This window comes from Sinocyclocheilus rhinocerous, unplaced genomic scaffold (genome assembly GCF_001515625.1).
Source record: "Sinocyclocheilus rhinocerous isolate Xijiao unplaced genomic scaffold, SAMN03320098_v1.1 scaffold2326, whole genome shotgun sequence".
Lineage (NCBI taxonomy): Eukaryota > Metazoa > Chordata > Actinopteri > Cypriniformes > Cyprinidae > Sinocyclocheilus > Sinocyclocheilus rhinocerous.
In genome coordinates this window covers 202,858-204,643 of record NW_015623069.1, presented here as the reverse complement: position 1 = coordinate 204,643, position 1,786 = coordinate 202,858, and the positions used below count along the sequence as shown (strand labels likewise).

The window sequence follows — 1,786 nt, the reverse complement described above, 5'->3', positions numbered from 1 at the left end:
ATTGATGTTCTCTTTTTCTGCAATATTTTTAATGAACAACGCAGCAGTGGCTTCAACTGGATAGGCTAACAAAAACATTACAATGCAACAACACTTACATCGTTATCGCATCTCGTGCGCCACTGATAAGGCTGCCTCCTTAACGCACAACAACACTTACATCGTCATCGCATCTCGTGCGCCACTGATAAGGCTGCCTCCTTAACGCACACCTAAAATTCGAATGCAACGTTTTTGCATTCGAATGTGGATTTTTATTTTAAATTCGACAAATATTCGAAATTCTATTTTTTTTTGACAGCCCTATAAAGCTCACGGACTCCGAAACCACCTCTAATAATAGGGATGCACAATTTTGGGGGAAATTGATTTTCTTGATAAAAACTTAGGGCTTTTCTTGATATTTAAAAGTGATAAAATGCGATTTAAAAAATCCAGGTTTGCTGGATTAATAGATATAAATGGCTATTTTCTAACTTAATTTTAGCCCTCTGATTTGAACACTCTGTTGGAAGGGGCGTGTCTGCTGTGAGACTTCAAAGTAAACACCCACTGTTATGATTGGCTAAAATCTTTGCATATGAAATGTGCACTACATGTGGAACTTTCTCAAACTTATTGCAACATGATTTCTCCATTTCATGACACCTTTAAATGCTTAAGCTTTTTAAGCATTTGCAATCGATTGCAATTTTGGTTTTATTAATCAAACAAAATGCAAAAAACAACAAAAAACAAACAAACAAGATGCTAATTACCTGATAATTGGGATTGTCAATCATTGGTGACTTCCACTTGCCCTTGTAGTTGGGGTTGTCGATCATTGGTCTCTCCCATGGGCCGCAGCCGGGGGCCGTTTCACAGACGGGATTGGGGATCTGAGGTGCTTCCCACTCGCCATCCATATCCTCATCCCTAAAAGAGACGAGCACAGATGTAGTGCAGTTATGAAAGAAAACCTCACACACGACGTGCTCCTCATATTTCTATTTCAGCTGCTCTCTTGGTTAAGGCTATAATTACAACAATTAAATCTAGATCATCACCCCAGGAGTCCTAATTTCTTCATTAAAATCAGCTCACTTCACCACTGTCCAACACATAATCACTCAGTCTTTTACATGATACAGAGCGATTGTGCATTCATTACAATGCAGCTCATTTGTATTTATGTCTCTATATATTTATGAACAATCACACAGCCAAAGTTTTGCTATATAGTATATATCAGTTTACGTAAGTATCTGTATGGATGCAGGTAAAGTAGGATCTATATCCAACAATTAATAAAAAAAAATATATTTTAACTAGTGGTCGACCGATATATAGCCAAGGCCGATATATCGGCCGATACCTGCCATTTTTCAAATATCGGCATCGGCCGATAAATTTTTCTGTTTGCCCGATGTGTTCGAGGCGGGCCTTTTATTTTGACGGCGCCGAGAACAGCTGCGGCAGCGCTTGAGCACACAGTGCTCACATTCTCCCTCTTGTTCGCTGTTGTCATTCAGTTCTATCTAACACGGATAGAAGTCTATCTAATAATCAGATAGAACTGTTAAACAAAGGAATTAAAATGTATACAAAAAAGTTTTAGAACGATTGCTTTAATATTATTAAAGGCAAACATTATAATACTTTCTCGTTTGCCGTCAGCATTCCGCAAATACGCATTTATATAATTTAAACAAATCTTTGAATGACTAACGAACATTTAATTTCGCAAACCTTGCAGACTTAAGCCCCGTTCACACCAAGAACGATAACTATAAAGATAACTATAAAG

The 1,786-nt window shown here is 37.7% G+C and overlaps 1 protein-coding gene across 2 annotated transcripts in view; it reads right to left on the bottom strand.

The window, feature by feature from the left end:
• Positions 1-1,786, bottom strand: part of LOC107746060 (calnexin-like) — a 45,129-nt gene that overhangs the window by 10,308 nt on the left and 33,035 nt on the right. For both annotated transcript variants that reach the window (XM_016561212.1, XM_016560483.1), the window contains one exon: positions 759-915. In XM_016561212.1, coding sequence (XP_016416698.1) covers positions 759-915 — 157 coding nt within the window. The remainder of the gene's footprint in view (positions 1-758; positions 916-1,786) is intronic.